The sequence below is a fragment of the Rousettus aegyptiacus genome, unplaced genomic scaffold, assembly GCF_014176215.1.
Source record: "Rousettus aegyptiacus isolate mRouAeg1 unplaced genomic scaffold, mRouAeg1.p scaffold_m13_p_13, whole genome shotgun sequence".
In the NCBI taxonomy this organism is placed as follows: Eukaryota; Metazoa; Chordata; class Mammalia; order Chiroptera; family Pteropodidae; genus Rousettus; species Rousettus aegyptiacus.
In genome coordinates, this window is record NW_023416288.1 from 4,716,449 (window position 1) to 4,739,752 (window position 23,304).

The following is a 23,304-nucleotide window of genomic DNA, read 5'->3' on the forward strand; positions in this document are numbered from 1 at the left end:
TAGTTTCTACATTTTCAAGTTTCCTAGTACTTTTCAAAAGTGCATGTGTGCAAACACACAGCTACATAGGATAGTGTGAAAAAGAACTTGGAGAATTGCCAGCAGTATCATCATGCTGGTCTTTTCTCTTGTCCAGGTCTTAGGAGTCTGCCCATGAGTGGATGTCAAATGTCCTAGTAAGGCGGTTCATGGGCTTAGGATTTTCTAAAGGGTGGAGAAGTCTACGCTAGCATATAAATTCTAAAAATAATCTCAGATTTCTCCAGGGCAGATTCAAATTTTCAGTTTTTCCCAGGATCACTCTTGCTGTGAAAGTGTGTAGGACTGAAACAGGCCCTAGAGACACTACACTGGAGGAGGAAGCCTTAATATCCTGGCATTTGGGACTGGAGGAAGAAGGGCCTGAGGCCTAATCCTTTGCTATTCAGTCTCTAAGCATGACCTCCAATGGTCAGGGGACCCTGTGATGTTTAATTTAATCACTGAAGCTGACTCTGTTAGAATGGAGAGCAGCGCTTACCAATAAGAGCTAAGGTAAGAGAGACACAGAGCCAAGAAATAAGCAAATTTAAGAAATGTGTGTCTTACTGGGTACTTCACCCATGGCTGGGACTCAGTATGCAGCTCATTTTGCTTCTGTCCCATCAAACTGAATTTAGTGTAGTCTTCCCATTTATTTCCAATTTTTCTTATCTATATTGAGAAGTCAAACTCCCCAACCTTCTTATTTTCTTAAATTTTCAATATTTGTTAATTGTTTTAAATCACAATTACCACCTGATTTATCTTGGCTTGTAGTTGACTGAGGAACTGTATGACTCAATATTTCTGTTCCCAAACTTAGCATTGAGTACTTAACCTCTTATCAGTTATCTAGAATTCTTAAAAACTGTTGCTCTTCTGAGGCCAAAGGTTACATATAATTTGGTCAACTACTTACAAATCTTTTACTCCCCAAACATGTTCTTTTCCTATAAGTCAAGACCATTGTTGCCTCTAACTGCAGTAGTGTTGTTATCATCGGTGGCACTGAATCATTAAACAACTGTGAACTATAGTTGTGTCTAGAGCTCTACTCTTTGGGAGGCAGGAGGCAGGAGGGTGTTGAAAATAGAAACTAAGAATGCCTCTTCAAAACCAACAAACTAGAGGATGAGAGAACTAAAGGACTTTCTTTGTTGGTATAAGCTGTTGAAATGTCTTGTTTTGGCTGTTAATGCTAGGTTTCAAGGCAATATACAAGAATGCAAGATAGCCTTAAATAACTTACTGCCTTCTTAAGCAAAAGGAAAATAATAAAGTGTAAAATAAAAAACAATGCTATAAAGCTATGTATTGGAAGGAAATTAATTCTATGGTCAACTTCCTATTGAAATTTAGAGGAGGAAGGAATTGGATTTGTATCTTTATACTATTGTGGACTGGTTTGGAGTTTTGAAAAACATATAAAGTTAGACAGGCAGACATAAGGTTAAGGGTAACAATGGAGCTCTGTTGCCTAGAATAGTGTTTTACCCATTTGAAACTTATGGTGCCAATGTTTTATGCTTCAGATTCCCCCAAAATTTGGTATTATGTTGTGGTATAGGTCCTCAAAGGAAAACAGCCTCACAGAAAACACCTTCGAAGACATGGCAATCTCAACTTTACAGAACTGAAGAGAAAAATCTTCAGAAGAAGAAAATGGGAAAGCTATTATTATTGCATAAATATGTCCTACATAGAGGGCATATAAAGATTATATAAGAACCTTAAAACATAGAACTACACTTAAATTAGTATAACAATCTATTTTACTCAAACTGTTCCTTAAACTTGTATTAAGTTTTATGTGAGTGCATGTACGTAAGCCAAAAAGCAATGTGGTAAGTGCCAGAATTAGCAACACTTTGGTTGTCTCTCTGTTGCAATGGTTACAATTTTAATACTTTTAAGATTTGATTCAAGTAAAACAGCATTTTAAACAGCTGATGTATCTTAGCCTTTTCCAATTTCATTGACCTACTTGAATGCACATAGCCATTGAGCACAAATTTAACTTCAAGCATATGGAGTTAAATTTGTCTCCCTATCAATGACTGTTTCCAGACTTTTGCAATTAATAACTCAATGTAATATATGGAAATAGTGGGCAAAGTAGCTCTTTTATGGACAAATAGTATCCACTTATGATCCTACAGAAGCTTCCAATTCTAATTTCCTTTTTAGTACTTACTGGTCTCAAGATTCAAACCAACTTTCTAGAAAAACCCTTCTATCCTCAAATGGCATTGTTTTCAAGTTAGATATACCATTTTTCTGATTCTGCAATATTGTGATTTATAAGAAATATATATTTGTTCATTCAAATGACCAATATATAATTTTCGCATATAGTCTTCTTACATGGCTCCTGGCTCACAGCTCACAAAACTCTTGGAATTTCCTGAGTGATAAGAATACAGGGAGTGTTTCTCATAATATATGGTCTCTTGTCCTTCGTTCCTGAAATCAGTTCAGGGCCATAAAGATTAAATGGGTGTCTTATTATTCATAAAGAGGCCATATTCAACACAACTGGGTTTGATAATAAGGTGACTTTTGGAAGGAACTTAAGGATAGGGGCTGGTTGCCAGGGGGAACCAACCATGAAGAGACGGGCAGAACTTTTAGTCCCGTCCTGATTTCCAGGGAGGGAAGAGGGGCTAGAGGTTGAATCAAGCCAATGATTTAATTCATAGTGCCCAAGTAATGAAGTCTCCATAAAAACCTAGGGGGACAGGGTTCAGAGAGCTTCTGGGTTCGTGAACATGTCGCAATTTGGAGAGACAGATGCACCCTTTCTGCATACCTTGTCCTATGCATCTCTTACATCTGGTTGTTCCTGAGTTATATCCTTTTATAATAAACCAGTGATCCAGTAAAGTTTCTGAGTTTTTGTGAACAGCTCTAGCAAATTAATAAAACTTAATAAGGGGAGTGTTGGAACTTCTGCTCTATACACCCATTTGGTCAGAAGCCACTGACAACTTGGACTTGTGATTAGCATCTCAAGTGGAGGGTGGTCTTGTGGGACTCAGCCCTTAACCTGTGAATCTGATGCTGTCTCCAGGCAGAGAGTATCAGAATTGAGTTGAACTGCAGGAAACCCTGCGGGTGTCTGAAGATTGCTTGGTGTTATGTGGGGACTCCCCTCGTCCCACAAACACACACACCCCCATTGGAATTGGGGCCTAGAACAACTTTTAAATGACTACTTTGCTTTCTTCCTTAATTCCTTCAAAGAAAGACAGCATTTTTAATCTTTTGGTCATGGACACTTTTGAGAATTTGATGAAAATCACAAAATTTCTGAGAAAAAGGTATATTAGATACAAAACTACATGAATTTTCAGGGAGTTTGTAAACCTCCCTGAAATTCATCCACATATCTGTGGACTTTGGATTAACAGCTCCTGCTCTGGTGCGCAGTCAGCCTTCACAGGTTGGCTGGTAAGAGTACTCCCTTATCAGAGAAACTGGAAATACCAGGCAGAGGGCTCTCTTGAGCACTACAGAGTGTGCTCAGTATTCCTACTCTATGGCTGTGCAGTTGCCTTACCCACTCACTGTGTCTGTTAATTTCTGAACTGGCTAAACTAGAGAACTACTGAGCTACTTAAGCTTTGGGATCCTGAATATTAGCACAATTATGCCTACTATCCCTCAGTAAAGCAAGAGAGCTGTGAAAAGTGAATTAAATTCCTGAAGGTGAATTCTTTAACTCCAACTTTGATCTAGCTTGAAAATTCTGCTCTAGTGATTACTCTAGTGCAACTAGCTAATGCTAATTACTTTATTACAGGGAAGCAGTTATGAAAATGTCATCTATAGTTCAGCAGCAGGAATACAGCCCTAATGACCCTCCACTTTGGTTTGGCTATGACTGCAAAGGAAAGCCTCTTTCAGAGCAACAAGATACAACACAACTTAAAGGTTCAGAATTGTCAGTGAAAGAGTCAACATACAGTAACGAACAGGAAGCAATGACCTTCAGCATCAAGCAGGAAGAACAAAAAATCTAGAACTTGGCAACGTCATTTAACCAAGTAGTTTTCATTAGTTAGATCTCAATAGTATAAACAAGCAGCAAATCGTCTCCTGATTCTTACTCCAACTACAAATGTTTCTAAACACATTAGTGCTAATAATTATGATTAAAAAAAAAGCCAAATCACATACCGCTACTGTGTAAATTTTCCATTTTTTACCTTAACCAAACCAATAGTTTTGATGAGATTATCAAACTTGAGGTTAGTTATATGAAACAACCCTGAGAAATGTGACATTCCTGACAAGGAATTTGGAAGCTTCTTGATAGGAAAAAAAAAGCAGACATGGCCATATGTCAGAGTAAGAGTATTAGCCATGATTTTAAAGATCTGTGAAGCTTTATCATAAAGGACATAACATACATTTTTAAAGAAAACAAGGCTTTCTTGTGATTTTATATACTTAGCAACAAGAGAACTAAATGCCAATTGATCCTCGACTCATCTCAACATCTGACTTAACAGTCAAGGGCAAATTAAATAGAAACAGGATCTGTGAATAGAAAGGACATCCCTGCAACATCACAAAAAGATCTCTTTTTAATCAAATTAGCACCACAGGGGAATTTTTAAACTATAGTATGCCAAAAAAGATGCTCTCCTAATTTAATGCTAGGACATATGGATTATTAATTTCATATCTACAAATTAATTTTTAATAAGCTTTCATGTGTAAATTTTTACTATTCTGGTAAAAGATAACTCTCTTTAGATTTTAATAGAATTCAAATGATCACATGTCAGTGTATCATTATTTGATACATGAAACACTGTTGATAGAGTCCAGAAGAAAGCAAACTGCTCTGACCACCACAAAGCAGCTGTGTTGGTAATGTTAGATCAGTTTTTTAACCTACTTTCTGTTATCTTTTAAATAGGGTTAATCTACTGTCTTTTTGTACCCTATAAATTTGAAGTAAGTATAAAATTTAAGGTAAAGGATATGAAAATTACTTTGCTAAGTTTTAATAGGGCTCTACAGGTATTAATTATTAAAGGGTACTCTATATTAGCTAAATGCTTTTAAGAATTCTCCCCTTTCTTAAGTTGATTTTGAGAGTTTTTGTAATAAGGTAGTATCACTTAGCTGTGGAATGGTTCCTGAAAGTGCAAAAAAGGGGAATTAGCTGAGTAGGAAGTTTTAAGACCTGAGCCAAGAGACTTACGAGGACTATTCTGAGAGTGATTTTTACCTAAATTTGGAAATTTCTGGCAGCTGCATAAAAGTTGACTTCTGACCCCTAAGAGTCTTAAGTACACAACTGGAAAAACCTCTAAAAGAGGCATTTGCTTTCTAAAGTAATAACACCAGCATGGGGAAGACCGGGGCAAGGAGAAACTCACTGTAATGTTCTCTAGAAACCAAGCAGTGTTAAACCATCAAAGCTTGCTGCAAAACTTTTTGAGTAAAATCCTCTTTGTAAACAAAAACAGGAGACACGTTTGTTCTTTATGGTTAGACAAATTTTATAGCTACAGAAATGAAAGAAAATGAGTAGGTCTTAGAAAAAGTGGGCTATGAAAAAGAGATCAAGAAACAGAGTGACTAAGTGGAAAAATCTTCAAGCTCTCAGTGCAAAGTACTAAGGTATCAAAAATATTTCTTAGGTCTTCAGCTCTTAAGCATTTGACATATATATGGGTCTGTGTTCAAGAGAGCAAAATACGGCAGCTTTATTTTTCTGTTTGGACTCGATTACGGTATCTATAATATGTACAATCCCTTTAATAATTTTAAATATAGTTGACTGCTATTATGCTCATGACCCTTCTGGTTGTTGTTGACTAATTTCATAAACATTATTTTTAGTGATGAAAATGTTTATATAATTTCATGAGTGAAAAAAAATATCATAAAAAGTGCCTCAATGCCTCTGTTTCCTTTACTTAATAATTTAACACACATATCGCAACCACATCACACATACTATACTGTGTATCACCCAAACTTGTACAAATTTTGATTTCACTAAGGGTAAAGTAAAAGGAGTTTTTGGGATATCACCCAAAGCTGACTTTTGTGTCCCACATAAGAAGTTAAAAACAGACAACTCTAAATAAAAAAAATATTAAAAAAAGGGACTACTATAACAATATTTGGAAATCGGTGTTTAAGAATTGATGTATACTAATCATAAAAAATATATGACCTAATATTTCTTTTCAGTGTTGTATAAATATTCCAGGATGATATAAGTAAGGTTTGAAAGAGAATTCATAAAATAACTTTATACAGTACACCATTATAAAAGTGAAAATCTATCTTCATACATCAGGTTATAAAATAGCTAAATGTTTCTCCCTCACTAATGAGTTATGTCTTAAGTTATGCAAAAAAAAAAAAATCAGTAGAAAATACATCACATTAATGACTTGTTTTATTCAAGCTTAAATTTATACTGATGTAAGTACTAAGTTGAAAACATGTTACATGAGAGCTATGGTACGAAAAATTCTAAGATAACTCCCCCCACCATTATCTTTGTCTTTATATAATCTCCTTGAGTATGAATGGAAACTGAAAATGATCAAATATCACTCTCATAACTATATTATATTACATGGCAAAACAAAGATTATCCTGGATAGGCCTGACCTAATCCAGTGAGCCCCTTAATAGCAGAGTTTTCTTCAGCTGGTCGCAAAAGAGGTCAGATATTCAAAGTGTGAGAAGGCCTGAATGCATCACTGCTGGCTTGAAGATGGAGAGGGCCACATGAGAAGGGATATGGATGGCTTCTAGATGCTTAGAGTGATCTCTTACTGACAGCAAGAAAACTTCATTCATACAGTCACAAGGAACTGGAGTTTGTCAACAATATGAATGAGCTCAGAAGTAGATTTCTCCGTGGAGCCATCCAGGTGAGAACTTGGCCCAGCCGACACCTGGAGTCCAGCCTTGTGGCTACCCTCAGCAGAGAGTCCAGCCATGTTGAGCTCTTGTCCTACTGAACTGTGAGCTGATAAGTGGGTGTTATTTTAAGTTGATAGTTTGTGGTAATTTGTTACAAAGCAATAGAAAACTAATACAATAGCCAAGTATAAATTTTGAAAAGCCCCACTACCACAGGACACTTCACTAGTACACATTCCAATTTATTATCTGTTTTCAGTATTTATGTGAACAGTGATAGTTGCATTTTTGTAGTCATGGATCTACTAATCATTGCTAAAAATTATAAATACAAACCATTCTCAGTCCTGCAGTTTCAAGGACTGAAACCAGCTTTGACTTCTAAAACTTACAGTGCCTTTTGGGGCATCAGCCTTAATCCATTTTTCATGTTTGTTTGCTTGATTCATGAGCCCTGAAACATAAATTTGCAAGAAGTTATATCTTGATTGACAAAAGCAATAGTTGACTACATAGATCCTAACAAACACATTTCTAAAACTGAAAACATTTGGAACAACAAAAATCTTAATAAAGATAGTCTGAACTGGGAAAGAGTTACAAAGAGGTTACTGGAGTTCTTTCCTCTTTTCATTTTCTCACAATTCTCAAAGAGAAGTTACTCTGTTTTTTATTTGTATTTTTTATATGTGGGTTTTAAAAAGAGCTTCATTTAAGCACAATTAACAAAATAAAGTACATGTATTTAAAGTATGCAATTTAGTAAGTTTGACATATGTAAACTGTAAAACCATCTCTTTCATCAAGGTAATGAAGATATTCATCTTGCCTAAGTTTCCTTGTGTCCATTTGTAATCTTTCCCTCCTCCTCCTTCCTGGCTGTCACTTCCAGATACCTACCCGCCCCCATCCCTCAGCAATCACAGATCCACTCTGGGCCACAATGGATTAGTTCCATTTCCTTCAATTTTAATAAATGGAATCATACAATATGTACACTTTTTTCAAAATCTGGGTTCTATCACTCAGTTTAATTAAGATTCATTCACACTGTAGCATGTAATCAGGTAGTTTTTTCACACACGTGCTGATCAGTACTTTGCTGAATGATTATGGGTACCCTATGCAGCTCCCTCCTCTCTGGAACGGGAACTCTCTTTTGTGAACTCTAGCAGCTCTGGTCTCCGATGCTCACCTCAGTCTCCTCCACTCAGGTAGTATGTTGGGCTCTGCCTGTCCCTGCCCTACAGTCTGGAAACTCTCTCAAGGTAATAGGATGTGACAAACATTGAGCTCACCTGGTTTGTTTCCCCATCTTCTTATTCTATGTTTTTCCTTTCAATCAAGGTAATTAAGGTATTAAACCTTCTCTGACTCTCCATTGAAATTCTGGATTTAAGAAACCAGTCAAATCTGAACTGAGTTGGGAATATACTATTTCAATTCATTGTACACATTTTCTTTGTTGAATCCATGTCTATAAATCAGGAAATGATCCTTTTCTTTAGTATAGTTTTTCCCTCTGTTAGTACTATATGATGTTCCCAGCTGATGAAAGGGTGCCAACCAATCTTTGTGTCAAGTGCTTCTTTGATACAAATTCTTCTCTGAATTCTTGCCTCTCCCCTTTAATCTGAGCCATAATATTATCTATGTCTTAAGAGTTCATCTTTCCCAGAACACAGCTGAGTATTCAATGACTTCCTCTAGAGTTTTCCCTTTTACTTCTCTTGCTCTATTTTCAATATCATCATGATTCCATTTCTCATTAAACTGGTTAAAATTTCTCTCATTCCAACTGGTAAATCCCTGTAGTAGAAGCTTCTCTTTTTCTTCTAACTCTTCATCATTAAAGGGTTCAGCTTTGTCAATTTTAATCTGTTCTTTTTGTGCCTGTGCTGCATTTGGTAGGTCAGGATTTCAAGCTATCAGTACCCTATAATTTTTCTATAATATAGAATTTCTTTATCTAATAATTCAAATAAATACATTGAAAGAACTAAAAATCCTGAACATTGGTTGCTCTATTATTTTTTTCTACCATTCAGCATCAATAGTAAAGTATCAAATATCTGAGATCTTTTTCTTGATATATTATTTTTCACCTTCCCAATCATGCATTTCTTGCTTACGGAGAGAGAAGCCAATTTTCCCACTGCCTACTGCAGCAGGAGAGGCCTCACTTGGTGCTGCTGGTACTAACAAAATGAACACACAAGTGATTTTAGCTTAGGGACAATACTCAAAAAACAAGATAGTTTACAAAATTCCATTCAGGTTGCTTGAAAATATCTTTTTCTATCTTGCCAATAAGTAATTACTGCAAGCTCTTCATACTTTGGCCTGATTCTAATTTCTAAAGTTTATAAATTCCTTCCTACGAAAATCTTGCAACATATATTGAAACTTAGGGTTGAAGAAATCTTGTTCCTTATTTAATTTCCTTTGCTAGTAAAAATCAGACAATGCTTCTGATTTTAGGGAAATGACTACCCTATCCTAATGTAGTTTGATGTCTATTAAGTGAGAGGAAAGCTTCTTTGCAGGACACGTTTTTAAACTCTAGCATTTGCTCTCTAAATCCGCCTTCTACAAGTCTATCCAAATAAATGGATCTCCAAGTTTTCTTTCCCTCCCTCCCTCCCTCCCTCCCTCCCTCCCTTCCTTCCTTCCTCCCTTCCTTCCTCCTCTTCATTTTCTTTTTCATCTTCCCTTCCCTTCCCTTCCATTCCCTTCCCTTCCCTTCCCTTCCCTTTCTCTCTCCCTCATGTTCTCCCCTCTCTCCCCACAAAAAGCATTAGTCATTAATTAACCCAAAATGCACTTGATCTAATCAGCACTAGCTGGACAAAGATAGGCTTCTAAGTAATTTGCAGAATTTAATTCTTTGGTTTTAAAATAGGCTTAAAAATCTTCTTGGATTAGCTTCTCTTGTACTGCTCTCCCAAACCTATAACAGACTATTTATTCACATTTGGTTCAGAGGGATAATGCTTGTGCTGCCTTAGTAGCAGCAAATTAAACTTTAGTGTATCATAGCTGGAGGATTATAAATACCACTGACCACACACTGTGGGAAGCACCATGCTAAGTATTTTAGGGAGAGTCAAATAATGAAAAAAGACATGCTAATACTCTCAAAAAGCTTACAAGCTGGCTAGGAAACTAAATTATACACTGATGAAACAAAATATAAATATTCTGAAATTTTGTTATTTTTAATGAATGTATTTCACAAACAAAACCTCTAATACCACATACGAATCCATAATAAAGTATTTTGTTAATAACATTCTTTAACTGTTCACTCTTTCCTTGACAAAAGTACAATCCAAGACATCTTGAAAACAAATTTTTACTGACAAAATATCTCTGAGTTAGTTTTAATAATGCCTATCATTATATTTTCTCTTAATTAACTGACACAATACCAAAGAAAATCATACTTCAGGTTTTGAGCAAGTACAGAATTAATCAGTTTTGCCCAAGAAATATTCTTGGAGAGACTTTTTCTCCCTCAAATCTTGTATGTCTAATCCTGTCCACTGAATTCTTCATTTCAGATATTGTAGTTTTCATTTCTAGAAATTTTATTTTGGCATTTTTTAATATCTTCCATGTCTTAACTTTATTCCAACATGTGGAATACAATTATAATAACTATTTTATTTTCCTTCTCTAATTCTAACATCTGTGTGCGTTCTGGAGTCTCTTTCAAGGCAGTAATCAGGAGCTTATTTTGTTTCTCATCTCTCAGTGATCACTTTCTTTCATTGCCTGATGCCCAGTGTCTTGGAAACTGTTTTCCTTTTGTCCATGTATTTTATCTGTTTTAAAAAATTTGTTGTTGTTATTGTTTTAGGTAGAAGGGTAAGTCTGTCCTATTTACTTGTCTTCTTGCCTGGAAACCTTCGTAATTTCTCTTTCCCCTCTCTCCTTCCCTCCAACATGCATGCACATGTGCTTTCCCTCTATCTCTCCCTAACTTGTGTTAAAATATACACTCATAAGAAGTTGTAAAAATACCACAAAGAGGTCCTGTGCACCTAACACCCAGTTCCCCCCATGACGACATTTTACATAACCGTAATACATTATCAAAACCCGGTTGGCAAAGTATAATTAATTAGACTACAAACTTTACTCAGATTTCAGCATTTTTGCGGATATTTACTTTTTTTTGTATATGTATACTTTTATCATATTTTATCCCATGTATAGATTCACATAACCATCATTATAGTCAAGATACAGACCTGTTCTATCGCCACAAAGGAAGTCCCTGTGACACTCCTTTATAGTTTTATCCTCCCTCTCCTTCCCTAACCTTTGACAACTAGTCATCTGTTCTCCATTTCTATTATTTTGTCATTTTGAGAATGTTAAATAAATGGAATCATACAAGAAGTAACATTTTGAGACTGGCTTTTTCACTTAGCATGAATCCCTTAAGTTTCATCCAAGTTGTATGTATCAGTAGATCGTTCCTTTTTATTATCGAATAGTATTCCATTGTATGAACATAACACAGTTTGTGTAATCATTTACTGGTAGAAGGAAATTTTATTCATTTTCGGTTTGAGACTGTTACAAATAAAGCTATGAATAGTTGTGTAAAGGTTTTTATGTGAACATTAAGTTTCATTTCTCTAAGATAAATGCCCAGGAGTGTAATTGCTGGGTCATATGGTAGTTTCGTGTTTAGTTTTTAACAAACTGCAAACTGAATGCTATTGTTGCTATATCTTTTAACATTTGCAACCAACAGTGCAAGAGAGATTCAATCTCTTCACATCCTTCAGCATTCGATATTATAAGTGTTTTTCGTTTTAGCCATTCAAATAGGTATGTACTAGTATCTCATTCTAGTTTTAATTTGTACTTCACTAATGGTTAGAGATGTTGAACATGTTTTTGTGTTTTTAATTGCCATCATATATTTCCTATGGCTGTGTCGTTTCTTAAATCTTACATGATTACACTTCTATGTGCACAAATCGTTTTTTTCTTCACTATTGGGAAGAGTTCACTGAGGGTAAGATTTGGTTGTGATTTAGTATATCTTGAGTGACTAAAAGAAATACAAAACCAAAAACAAACCAACCAACCCAGGCATTTCAAACAGAATTCAAATGCTCTAAGATGGGGCCTAAACTTTGCTCTCTAGTATTAGGGTCAGCAAACTATAGCCAAATCTGGCTAAACAAAACCTGTCTTCTTGTTTGGTAAACATTACCAAAAAGTTGATGCCTAATTATCTGTGACACTCCCAGGATCTTATACTTTGATAAAATGAGCAGGAAACAAAAACACCATAAAAGCAGTTCCTAAATTAACTCCTTGTTAAAATAATTTTAAGCAGACAACCATAAGCCTATAGTATTCTTCATTCTGTTACTGAATTTCTTCAATGTCATCCTAAAGTACATCTATATGACTGAAAAATCCATATGCTATAATAAGCTTAGAGAAAACCAAAACTTCAGTGTGTTCTTAAACGAATGTATGTGGCAAACAACCATCATTTAACTGGCAATACGCTTTATCTCTAATATTCTCTAAATATCTAAATTGGAGAGCTTTAAGAAAAAGGCTTTTGTACTATATAAATTCGGGGGGCTTAGAGATTGGCTTGATATACCACACAGTGGTTTCATATCTAAGTTGATGAACCAAATCTAAAACCTAACAGAGAAGTCAAGTTCTTCCTGGAAATATCTTACCTAAGCCATTCACTATCTGTTGAGTTTGTCATATATAAATAGAGCCAAGGATTTCATAAGGATTAGAGAATGCACCCTAAAGGATACACACTGTGCACAGCTTTTTAGTAGGTAAATGTTTCAGCCTGAGAGAGTCCCAGGCTTTCTTTTGATGTTGGAATAGCATATAATACTTGTAAAAACCATTTTTATAATCTTACAACATGCAGTTATTTATCAGTGACAGCAATTACAAGGGAAACCGTAAAGCAGGAAATTAAATAAAATTACAGGGCTGAAACATCGCACCTTGTGGGAAGCCTGAGCCCTAGGGACTAAATTTTATGGCATAGCTTCTTGCAGAAATCATGCATAAGTCATGTTACAGATATAACCCAGACCTCTTAGCAATGAGGGTATTTCTGTTTCTATGCTTTATAAGCTCTGTAGGAAAGACTCGGATGAAAGGAGCTCACCTGCCTATAAGAATTCACATATAAAGTTGCTCATTACTTTCAAAATTGGGTTTCAGATTGAAAAATCTCTACAGAAAAAGTAATGCGCCCTAATTTTCTAGGTCTCTTAAATTATTCCATCTACTTGACAAATAAGGTCTGTGGCCTACTGGGCATCAGTTTTAGAATCAAAATGAATTATGAGACACAGCTGGTCAAGATGTCGTAGAAGGTAGATGCTGTGCTCACCCCTTCTCATGACCACATTAAAATTACAATGAAACTACAGAAGAACCACCATCACTGGGGGTCACTTGAGGTCTGGCTAAACAGAAGTCCTACAACTGGGACATACATGAGGTCATCTCAAGACTGGCAGCAGGAATGGAGATGCAAAATGGGCCATTCTCACAACCATGTCTGGCGGTCAAGAATAGGGAGGGATATCTTGGCTGAAGAGCCCCATCCCCCTGGAGAAGTGAGAGGCCCTGGCTCCACACTGGGCTCCCCAGCCCAGGTCGCCAGCATTGGGAAGAGAAGTTCCCACAATTCTGGCAGTGTAAACCAGCAGAGCTTGTGACTGAGTGACACAGAGGGCTGCAGGAGAGTTGCAGATGTTTCCTTAAGGGGCTTGCACACAAACTTACTTGGTGATGGACTCATTCACTCTGAGCTCCAGCTCTGGGAAGCTGCTTGAGGAGTGTGAGGGACATATGGGGAGGAACTGAATTGTCTGGCTTAAGGGCAAGGGCTGGAGGGGTGGCTTTCTCCCAAACAGAAGGGCTGGCAGAAGCCATTGTTTCTTTGCTGAGTCCTCCCCCTATGCAGCCTGTGGACGCAGATGGCTGCCATATCTGAGTCTCCATCAAACTGGTCACACAGGTGATACTGCCCAGGTGATTCCCTGAGTCCCACTTCTTCCAACTACGTGCCCACGCAAGCAGCCACCAGTGTTTTTTTTCTCATACAAACAGCCCATCTTGGCTCATGCTGCAAACTTTCCTAAAATCTCTCAATCTGGCCTCAGAGTACCCCTATGTCCTGCTGAGTGGCCCCAAGCCCAGCACTAGAGGCAGCTGGCCTCATTTCCAAGCTTGGCCTCTTGAGGCACCGCTAAGCCCAAAATGGGTGGCAGCCGTCTGTGGATTGCTTGGTGACTCCTACCAGGTGGTCCTGGAAGTGCACAGGCTGCAGTTCAACCTGGCTTGCAACCGGGTCCCTCCCAGGAGGCCATTGGGCAGGTATACTTGGTGGCCTTCTTTGACCAGAATCATAGCCAAAGCACCACCCAGAGCTGCATCTGAGAACACACCCAATGGGCAGACTGGGCAGCCACCAGAGCCCTGCTAAAGGGAATCTTGGATTAGCCCCTCACCAGTAAATCCTTACAACCAATCAGCCCAAGGGTCAATTCGTCCCTTCAACATGCAAACTGCAACCAAAGCTCAACTACAACAGAAGGACATAACACAACCCACACAAGGGACATGCCTTCAGCATCTGACTCAGGTGACCAAGGAACACTGCACCACACAGGATACCTGCTACATAAAGGCACTCTACTATGACTGGGAGATTAGGAGCCCTACCTAATACACAGAAATAAATACAGTAGGCAGCCAAAATGGGAAAACAAGAAACATATCTCAAATGAAAGAACAAAAGAAAGTTCCAGAATAAAACCTAAACAAAATGGAGACAAACGATCTACCAGATGCAGAGTTCAAAACAAGGGTTTTAAAGATGCTCAATGAACTTAGGAGAAGAACAGATGAACTCAGCGAGACCTTTACAAAGAGCTAGAAAGCATAAAAATGAAGATGGAAAACATAAAAGCAAACCAGTCAGAAATGAAGAATACAATATCTGAGATGAAGAATTCATTAGAGGGATATCTTCTCGGGCAAAGGAAACAAAAGAAAATTAAATAAATGAGACTAAAAAGTTTTTGTACAGCAAAAGAAACAATAAACAAAACAAAAAGACAACTGACTGTTTGGGAGAAGATATTTGCTAATGATACATCTGATAAGGTGTTAATATCCAAAATATACAAAGAACTTATACAACTTAACAACAACAAAAAATGATCCAATTAAAAAAAGGGCAGAAGACTTGAACAGATACTTCTCCAAAGAGGAAATACAGATGGCTAACAGACATATGAAAAGATGTTCCAGGTCACTAATTATCAGAGAAATGCAAATTAAAACCACAATGAGATATCACCTCACACCTGTCAGAATGGCTGTCATCAACAAATCAAAGAACAAATGTTGGCGAGGATGCGGAGGAAAGGGAACCCTCATACACTGTTGGTGGGACTGCAAATTGGTATAGCCGCTATGGAAAACAGTCTGGAGGTTTCTCAAAAAATTAAAAATGGATAGATATATCTTTTGACTCAGCAATTGCACTTCTGGATATTTACCCAAAGAAAACCAAAACAATAATTTGAAAAGATCTATGCACTCCAATATTCATGGCAGCACAATTTACATAGCCAAGATATGGAAGCAACCTAAATCCCCATCAGCAGACAACTGGATAAAGAAATTAAGATTCATATATACAATGGGATATTTCTCAGCCACTAAAAAAAAATGAAATCCTACCATTTGCAATGACATGGATGGACCTCGAGGTTATTATGCTGAGTGAAATAAATCAGAGAAAAATAAATACCATATTATATGCAGAATCTAAGGAACAAAAAGAACAAACTAATCAAAAACAGACTCACAAATATAGTGGATAATTTGGTGATGGACAGAGGGGAGAGAGGTTGGGGAGCTGAGAGAATGGGGTGAGGGGTTGAAGAACAAGTTAGTAGTTGATGGATGGTCACGGGGATGGTGAGCACGACAGAGGGAATGCAGTTAGCATTAATATGATGGCTAGGTGGAGGGTCAGGGGAGGTAGGGAGTAATTGGGGGGGTTTTATGAACTATATAGACATCTAACCAATGTACTGTATACCTGAAACTAATATAAATAATAAATTTTTTTAAAAGAGCAAGGCTCTGAAATTAGGTGATCCAAATTCTCAGCAGCCCTGTGACAATGAAAGGTAAAGTTTTCTATGAGGTTATTACTCTTCCTGTGTCAGTACTACTGGGAGGTCGCATAAAGACAAAGACTTAAAGAGCACTTATTGAAATAAAATACACTGAAAATCACACATATACAAAAAGAATACATTAAAGGGAATCAACAGATTGGATGAAGCGGAGGATCGAATTTGTGATTTAGAGGATAGGGTAGCAGAGGAAACCCAATCAGAACAGCAAAAAGAATAAAGAATCAAAAACAATGACGATAGTTAAGGACCCTCTGGGATATCAAATGTAACAACATTTGCATCATAGGGATACCAAAGGGCGAAGTGAAAGGGCAAGGAATTGAAAACCTATTTGAAGAAATAATGACAGAAAACTTCCATAACCTGGTGAAGGAAATAGACATACAACCCCAGGAAGTTCAGAGAGTCACAAACAAGATGAATCCACTGAGGCCCACACTGAGGTACATCATAATTAAAACACCAAAGGTTAAAGACAAAATGAGAATCTTAGAAGCAGCAAGAGAAAAGCAATTAATTACCTACAAGGGAACTCCAATAATACTGCCAGCTGATTTCTCAACAAAAACTTTGCAGGCCAGAAGGGACTGGCATGAAATATTCAAAGTTATGAAAAGGACCTACTACCAAGATTATTCTACCCAGCAAAGCTATCATTTAGAATTTAAGGACAGAAAAAGAGCTTTCCAGACAAAAACAAGCTAAAGGAGTTCATCACCACCAAGCCAATATTACAAAAAATGTTGGAGGGGCTTGTTTAAGAAGAAAAAATATGCATCAAAAATATGATTAATAAAATGGCAATAACTACCTATCTAGCAATAATTACTTTAAATGTAAATGAAGTAAATGCTCCCATCAAAAGACAGGGCAGGTAAATGGAAAAGAAAACAAGACCCTACCATATATACTGCCTACAAGAGACTCACTTCAGATCAAAAGACACACACAGACTCGTAGCAAAGGGATGGAAAATGACATTTCATGAAAATGAAAACAAAACAAAACAAAAAACTAAGGTAGCAATATTTATACCAGACAAAATAGACTTTAAAACAAAGGCTATAAAAAGAGGCAAAGAACATATTTATATGAAGAAAACCAAAATACTACTTTGAAAGGACATGTACATCTATATGTTCATTGTAGCATTATTTACAATAGCCAAGAATGGAGGTAATCTGCATGTCCAATAATGGATGAATGGATAAAGAAGAAGTGGTACACATATACAAAGGAATATTACTCAGCCATAAAACTAAATGAATAAATAATTAAAAGAATGAAATCTTGCTATCTGCAACAACGTGGATGGACTAAAAAAGTATTGTGCTGATTGGAATAAGTCAGATAAAGACAAATGCCATATGACTTCTCATACATGTGGAGTCTAAAGAACAAAATAAAACAAAAATAAACTCATTAATACAAAGAACTTTTTTTAGGGTTACCATATGGGAGGGGGGTTGGAAGGGTAGATGAAAGGGGGGAAGGTATTAAGAAGTACAAATTGGTAGTTACAAAATAGTCATGGGAATATAAAGTATAGCACAAAAAATATGGTCAACAATATTGTAATAACTATGTACAGTGTCAGATGGGTACTAGATTTATCAGGGTGAGCACGTCATACGTTATATAAATGTCTAACACTATGTTGTACACCTGAAAATAATATATTATATGCCAACTATAATAAAAAAATTTAAAAAAATAACAGAAAACAAAATGAATTATGAAAGTTCTAAACCCAATAACTTGTTCATACAACTCTCTCTAAAAGAGACTGCTCTGTCTTTATCTGAGTTCTTTCTGTATTATCACTCTAATGGATTTAATGTGAGACAACCTACAGATCTGGGGCCCAATCTTGCAGTATACGTGCTACTCTATCAAAGAATTCTGCTGATGAGTACCTTGATTCTTGCTCTATGAACAAGAAGTAAACTTCATTCTGAAATTTGAGTCTTCCTGGTCTAGAAAGTAGGGGCTAGAGTATAAGACATAATAGCAAATAACACACAAAAAGAACTAAATAGGCTGAGAAGCTTCAAAATAACCAATGAAGCATGCATCTTCCTCATAGCATCCATTTATCTATTTCTTCAACCAAAATTGTTGAAGCCTTATTTACATGTTGAGTTTAAGATAGATTACTGTGGAGTCAAGGCCTCTAAACTCTTTCTCTGGAATTGCTGCAGTAAATTGCTAGTTAGCTTTTCCTTCATTCCACCATTGTCTTTTCCAATCTTTCCCCACTCAATATTCAGTGCTTTCTAATACACAGATCTATGTGAACCCTAGATTAAAACCTATCAGTGCCTTTGTAATGCACTTAGTATAAAATCCAAATCAATCCTATATGATATTGACCCCCTTCCAAACTCTCCAGCTTCCTTTTATGACACTTTCCCCCTTACTCTTTATACACTAGCTACATTTGACTTCTCTTACTTCCTCAAACTCGCAATGCTAGTCTAATTTAGATTTACCACACACATGCTCTCACAGTACCATATCCATACCTTTATTATAACATTTATTCCACTTTATTGTATTTATTGGTTTGTCTTGCCTCACTATGATGTAAGCTCCTCAAACTGGCAGAAACACCATACTTTATCATTTTTGCACTCCTAGTTTCTCTCAGTGCCTTACTCAATAAATGTTTGTTGAGTGAGTGACCAAATGAAGGAAAATACAGAAGACAGCAGGAGGAGGAGCTAGGCTAGGGAAAAGCAGTGTTTGTTTTTAGATACATTAAGTTTGAGGTGGTACTGGTTTAATGGAATGGAAATGGGCAAGAATTTAATAAAGAGATCAGGTTTGCAGATACTGATTTTATCTAGTGTCAGAACTAGTAAGTGTTCTCAAATGATTTAATATGTTCTAATGGCTGAAGAGATGAGAACTAGGTTTTAAAATTGGATTAATGCAGAATCTAAGAAACAAAAAGAACAAACTACTCAAAATCAGACTCACAAATAGAGAGGACAATCTGGTGATAGGCAGAGGGGAGGACTGGGGTGCTGGAAGAATGGAGCAAAGGGTTAAAGAAGTACAAATTGGTAGTTGATAGATGGTCACGGGGATGGGGAGCATGGCATAGGGAATGCAGTCAGTATTAATGTAATGCTAGCTGGAGAGCCAGAGGAGAGAAACAGCTATTGGGGGATCATTTTATAAACTATATAATTGTCTAGCTAATGTACTGTATACTTGAAGCAAATGATAAAATAAAATTTAAAAAATAAAAAATCTAAATTTCAGAAAGGCACATGATTTTTTGAGTAACAGAATGAAAAATGGCAATATAACTACATAATTTAAATACTTTAAACATATGTAAAATAATTTGACTATGCTATCTTTCAGAGCATTATTAAATAACTTTAGATTACTGGGACCAAAGAAGGTAATTCTATTGGGGTCTTATCAAACTCACGAGATCAGATCACAAGAAGTTGATTCTTATCACATTTAAAACACTTAAAATTTTCATCAAACTTTCATTTTGTAGCTAAAAGTGTGCCCATTAATCATTGATTTAGATCTTAGAGTGTACATGTATTATTTGTATTGCTGTTATGCTTTTTGATAATATTCTATGATTTTTAACAAATTGCTTTCTTAACTTTTATGACATACAAGATATATAAAACTGAAGCTTGATTTTATGAAGACACCTCACAGCCACCACCACCACCACAACCACCATGCAAACTTTCTTTTTCTAGATGTTAGCTCATGGGTGACCCTACAGTATACACTTTAATTTCAATGTCCTTTTTGATGCTGATAAAATTGAAAGGAAAACCTTATCAGCATGAATTCTTTTTCTTTTTTACTATGTGTATGCATTATCTATACAATAAATGTTTTAAAAAGTAGTATCAGGCATCAATGTAACAGAGGTAATTAGAAAAAATGAGCAAAAGCTATCCACTTTTTTAGGACTGTGAATTTGTTATACTAAAAGAGCAAGTTTACAATACATAAAATATGAAACGAAATTCCTATTTATTATAATCATACAAAGTTAACTTTAAATCTTGCATTATATGTATTTAGTTGAATTTTAAGTCCAAGAATTACTAAATAACTGTGACAGAAAAAAAAATTTAATGACTAAAAAAATTTCAAATTATAGTAAAAAATACCTAACATAAAATTTACCATCTGGAGCATTTTTTAGTTTATAAGTCAATAGTGTTGCGTACATTCACGCTGTTGCAAAACAGCTCTTCAACACCTTTTCATCTTGCATGACTGAAACTCCATACCCATTAACAACTCCCCATTTTCCCCTTCCCTCTCTTTCTATTTCTATGAATCTGATTACTTTAGATATCTTATATAAGTGGAATCATACAATATTTGTCTTTTTGTGACTAAATATACTTAGTATAATATCCTTGAGGTTCATCCATGTTGTAGCATGTAACAAGAGTTTCTTCCTTTTTAGGGCAGAATAATATTCTAATATATGTAGTATATACAACATTATATTCATCCATTTATCTGTCAAGAGACATTTGGGTTGCCTCTACCTCTTGGCTACTGTAAATATTGCTCTGAACACGGTGTGCGAATATCTCTTTGAGATACGAAAAATTTTGTAATCAGTTTTATCCAAGTGATAGGACTACTGAGTATTTCAAACTAAATGTGTGCATTGTTACTGATAAGCAGTTGGAAGAAAAAAGTGTCAAACACTATAATGTGACAATGGTAAGAAATAAAAGACTAAAACTACATTTAAAGTGTACCATATTTCAACTTATGTATGGACAATGACTATTCATCTTACATAACAAAATGCAGTCTCCTTACCAGTAATTATTATACCATCATCTTTATGAGCTTCAGCCATTTCTTGAACATGGACTTCTGAGTTCACATCAACCTCTTTCCCTGATAACTGTAAATGAGCTTGAAGAGAAGATGTGACCTTGACAAGAATAGAGCCTATAATAAGTTTAAAGGAGAGCTTATTAATGCAAAGAAATCAAAAGTACCAGAGCCTATTATAAAAATGCTCCTGGTATACTGTCTTTACTCCTTAGCAGAGTTTATTTAAAACACAGTGTCTTTTCCTTATTCCCAGGTGGTCAACATTACCTTCCTCCCAAGGCACTGACAGTAACTTCTAGCAAAGGTATGAGTCATTAGGACATTATGCATTACTATTTCTTCTTTTGCCAATAGCTCTAATCACCTTACCCAGCACCAGAAGAGGAGCCGTTTTTGCTACACATATAGCTTGTAAACAGGATTACCACTAATGGAGTATATACAAAGAGCCAGGCACCTTAATTACATTATCTCTTTTAATCTCCATATCAACTTCAATGAGGTATTATTATCTCAATTGTACAGATGAGAATTTGTTCAAGTTCCCACTAGAGCTAGTGTTGTAATCTAGATCCAGTTCAATGACAATGAGGCCCATGCTCTTAACCACTGTAGTATGTCACATACTGCTACTTCACCTTATTACGGGACTTGTAACCTCACTGATCACTGTAACACAACTTGAACTCTGAGTTCTTGTGCTTTCAGTTGTGCCTGGAGGGTGGGGGGTAACAATAATAAAAAAAGAATATTTGAATTTCAACTGACTAATGTTTATTTTCAATGGATTACAGTCTTTTGGATAATTGAGGCAAGACACTCAACTTTATTTCCATTATAACCTTGTAGTAATTCAAGCCTCTAAAGTAGGAAATAAGAAAAACTACTCTGTTAGCTAAGGAACCATTTTTTAAAACAGTTCTGTGGGTTGCAGTACAGACTCATCAGCACACTCCTGTTTCAGAAGTTTTTTCTTTCTGTTTCTCATACAACAAAAAAGAGGCCCCTGCTATAACATAGTAACCCTAACTCTGTGGACACAGATGGTCAGGATGACATCCATTGTGAATACTGTAAAGATTCCTTTTACAATGCATTTATTTACAGGTTATGATGTCAATAACCATGAAACAGCTTATGAAATGAAGGCTGTTTGTTTCTAGTTGGGTTAACATCAGCTTGTTTTACTAAGTTGTTTAATATCTTCTCAGCCTTCCTAATTGGAGATGGAAGTTTAGGGTAAGGCTGATAAACTCTCATACTTACTACTCAAAAAAAGGAGGGGGAATGAAGTACATCACTACAGCTGATTTTATTTAAAAAACAAATTGCTTTTCAGAGTTTAAATGTAAACTACTGACAGAAAATTTCCCATAGCAACAGATATAAATGCCTTAGGGAAAAAAAAAAAAAAACCCTGAAAAATTTCCAGTAGAATATACATATTTTTTTTTACCCAAACATACTTTAAAAAGTAGAAAATAATAGATTTTAAAAACTTTATCCTAAGACTTTATGTCTCTAAATATATCAAATATGATAATTTTACGAACACCTTTTTTCTGTTTTTAAATAAATGTCTCAAATCTGAGAGCTTTAAAAATGTTAAGCAATGCAGTTTTATCCTCATATCTTTCTACATCCTTAAAAAACGAAACCCATCGCTACCAAAACTCCATTACCGTTAGCGAATGAAGAATTCTCACGACTTGAAGACATTCTCAAATGTCTCCTTTAATACTATCTTTTTTAGAAAGAAGAGTTTTTATTATATCTTCGACCTCTTTTCATTTCATAAGCTGTTTCATGGTTATTGACATCATTACCAGTCTTTTTAAATTAAAAAGTCAGTATTAAAACTAATACTAATACCACATCATTTATTGAAGGCATACTATATTGAGATGAGAGATTTATTATGGACAAATTTTACATAGAAAAGTTGGTAGTCGGATGCAAGCCTGACTATCAAGCCTAAACACAGTCTTTCTGAATGAATGAATAAGGTCACCGTGTTGACTTTCACAGGGAGAGAGAAAATATTCTTTTTCACATGGCAAAATAGAGAAGACCTAAGAGACTCAAGTGGCTGGCTCTTGAATCCTACAGCAAGACACTGGGAGAGTTGTAAAGGATTCCAGATGTGTTCACTAAACATTAAGCAACAGAATAACTTTCCATTACTCTAAAAAGTTACTGTTGCCAAATGTAGTGAGAATTAAGAGACCTAAAGTATGACAGACATCTTTGCTTCCAGTTATCTTTAAGCTGCTGCCAGGAACATGGT

The 23,304-nt window shown here is 35.9% G+C and overlaps 2 protein-coding genes across 2 annotated transcripts in view; one reads left to right on the top strand and one right to left on the bottom strand.

Moving 5' to 3' along the window:
* FBXL13 (F-box and leucine rich repeat protein 13) overlaps positions 1-5,056 on the top strand; it is a 241,176-nt gene extending 236,120 nt beyond the window's left edge. The window contains exon 21 of the mRNA XM_016145844.2: positions 3,824-5,056. Within this exon, the coding sequence (XP_016001330.1) occupies positions 3,824-4,043 (220 nt within the window). The 3' untranslated portion in view covers positions 4,044-5,056. The remainder of the gene's footprint in view (positions 1-3,823) is intronic.
* A 1,374-nt stretch (positions 5,057-6,430) lies between these two features.
* Positions 6,431-23,304, bottom strand: part of FAM185A (family with sequence similarity 185 member A) — a 54,805-nt gene continuing 37,931 nt past the window's right edge. The window contains exons 7-8 of the mRNA XM_016145948.2: positions 20,997-21,131; positions 6,431-7,378 (exon numbers count right to left, since the gene is read on the bottom strand). Coding sequence (XP_016001434.1) covers positions 7,266-7,378; positions 20,997-21,131 — 248 coding nt within the window. The 3' untranslated portion in view covers positions 6,431-7,265. The remainder of the gene's footprint in view (positions 7,379-20,996; positions 21,132-23,304) is intronic.